The sequence below is a fragment of the Corylus avellana genome, chromosome ca11 (genome assembly GCF_901000735.1).
Source record: "Corylus avellana chromosome ca11, CavTom2PMs-1.0".
In the NCBI taxonomy this organism is placed as follows: Eukaryota; Viridiplantae; Streptophyta; class Magnoliopsida; order Fagales; family Betulaceae; genus Corylus; species Corylus avellana.
Window position 1 is genome coordinate 17,615,924 of NC_081551.1, and position 2,251 is coordinate 17,618,174.

Here is a 2,251-nt window from a genome sequence, read left to right on the forward strand (position 1 = left end):
AAATATGACAAAAAAGATAATGATATTTATTACATTTTATATCTTTTTTGTCCTATCTTTTAGAAATTAAATAAAAGATGAAGAGAGAACAGAAATTCATAATATCCAAAGTTTTTATAAGAGGTCATAAAATAAATAAATAAATAAATAAAATTAACTTTAGGGATATAAGAGTACTATGAGAAAAAGGACAAGGGTAACATTGCCTTACAAGGATTAAAAAAAATTAAAAAAAACCCTCTCACTCGTTGACCCTTAGAATTCCAATGGCGGCCCCTACGCCGTTGGCCTTGGCTAGCCTCTATAGAGAACCACCTCTCTCTCTTTCTCTCTCTCTATGTTATAGTATTAAAGCCAGGTCACTACACAACAAGTAGACAACATAAGCAAAGCAGATAAGAAGCAAGTTATATAAGGCAGCTCTGCTACGAAGTGAGCAGCAAGAGCAAGAGCAAGAGCAAGAGCAAGAGAGAGTTTTTGAAAAGTGAAAAATGGAGGATGAGCTTTTGTCGTCATGGCTGAAGCTTCCGTTTATCTCTTTCATCTTCCTAGTGCTTGTTCTGAAGGTGGTCGTGGTGTTTTGGTGGAGACCCAGAAAAATTGAAGACCATTTCTCCAGGCAAGGGATCAGAGGCCCCCCTTACCGCTTCTTCATTGGAAATGTCAAACAACTTGTCGGCATGATGTTGAAGGCCTCCTCTCATCCCATGCCTTTCTCTCACAACATCCTCCCCAGAGTCCTCCCCTTCTACCATCACTGGAAAAAAATCTATGGTATTTATTCCCTTTTTCTTCTCAACAACTTTGTCACTTTTCAGTATATGCCCTTCTTTTTTTTCTTTTCTTTTTTTTCTTCTTCTTTTTAGTTAGGGTACTTCTTTTTACAACTTTTCAGGCTTTGATGTTGAAGCTCTGATTTTGGACTGTTCCACTTCTGTCTTTCTTTCTTTTTCTCCAATCCTAGGGAAAATTCAAGAAAGCTAGTAGCTAGATAGCATTGTAGTCATTTCCATCATAGTAATTGGGAAGAAGCCTTAAAATGTTATTATTATTCAGACCCTTTGGATGTGGAGTTTCCATTTTACCTTTTTTTTTTTTCTTCCTCTGATTAGTTTGTCTTCTTTCATTTGTTTTATAGGAGGATTCAATTCTCTGATAATGAAGTTGTATGTGTTTGGTACTAGTTCTAATTTGAGTTGTCTTCTTCCTACTTTATTTTGTTTTTTCGCCCACTCCCCTTCTCTCTCTCTCTCTCTCTGTGTCTGTGTGTGTGTGTGTGTGTGTATGTGTAGGGTCTACACTATCCATCTTCACTCTGAATTAATGGCTCTCATGTTTCTTGCTCCTTAATTCCTCTTTTCGCATACTTCAGACTTTCTACTTGAGGATGTGTGCTGCTACTTCCTTGTTCGTGATAAATCTTCTTTTTTTTTTTTCTCTCATATATATATATATATGTGTGTATGTGTCTCTTTTATATATTTATATATAAATTAATTTCTTTCTGTATTAATTTACAGGTGCAACATTTCTGGTGTGGTTTGGACCGACCGTTCGTCTCACCATCGCCGATCCAGACCTCATCAGAGATATCTTCACCTCCAAGGCAGAATTCTATGAGAAGATTGAGGCTCACCCACTTGTCAAGCAGCTTGAAGGCGATGGCCTCCTCAGCCTCAAAGGAGAGAAATGGGCTCACCATCGCAAAATCATCACCCCCACCTTCCATATGGAAAATCTCAAGGTAATTTTAAGTTTCTCTATAAAACTTTTACTATAAAAGAGAAAAAAAAGATATGAAGTTTACCCTTTTCTTGTGATGTACGTATGTATATATGTATTAGCTGTTGATACCCGTGGTAGCGAAGACCGCGGTGGACATGTTGGAAAAGTGGGCAGCAATGTCGGAGTCCGGCGAGTTTGAAATTGAGGTTTCCGAGTGGTTTCAAACATTTACAGAAGATGTCATCACACGAACGGCATTTGGGAGCAGCTACGAAGACGGAAAAGCCATTTTCCGGCTACAAGGACAACAAATGGCGCTCGCCGCCGATGTTTTTCAAAAAGTTTTCATTCCTGGGTATAGGTAATTCAGAGTTCCCACTTCTCTTTACTAATTCTCATTTATGTATATATATTCTCCAGTCCGTATCATGTCCTTATCAGCCACTCACCTATCTATCTATTTACTATAACTGGAAGTCTATTTAATATATTATTAATTGATTTAATGAAAACAAAGTTGAGATTT

The 2,251-nt window shown here is 37.5% G+C and overlaps 1 protein-coding gene across 1 annotated transcript in view; it reads left to right on the forward strand.

The window, feature by feature from the left end:
- Positions 1 to 243: 243 nt before the first annotated feature.
- Positions 244 to 2,251, forward strand: part of LOC132166114 (cytochrome P450 734A1) — a gene marked incomplete in the record, with an annotated part of 3,317 nt that continues 1,309 nt past the window's right edge. The window contains 3 exon segments of the mRNA XM_059576879.1: positions 244 to 774; positions 1,521 to 1,744; positions 1,845 to 2,086. Of these exon segments, the coding sequence (XP_059432862.1) occupies positions 492 to 774; positions 1,521 to 1,744; positions 1,845 to 2,086 (749 nt within the window).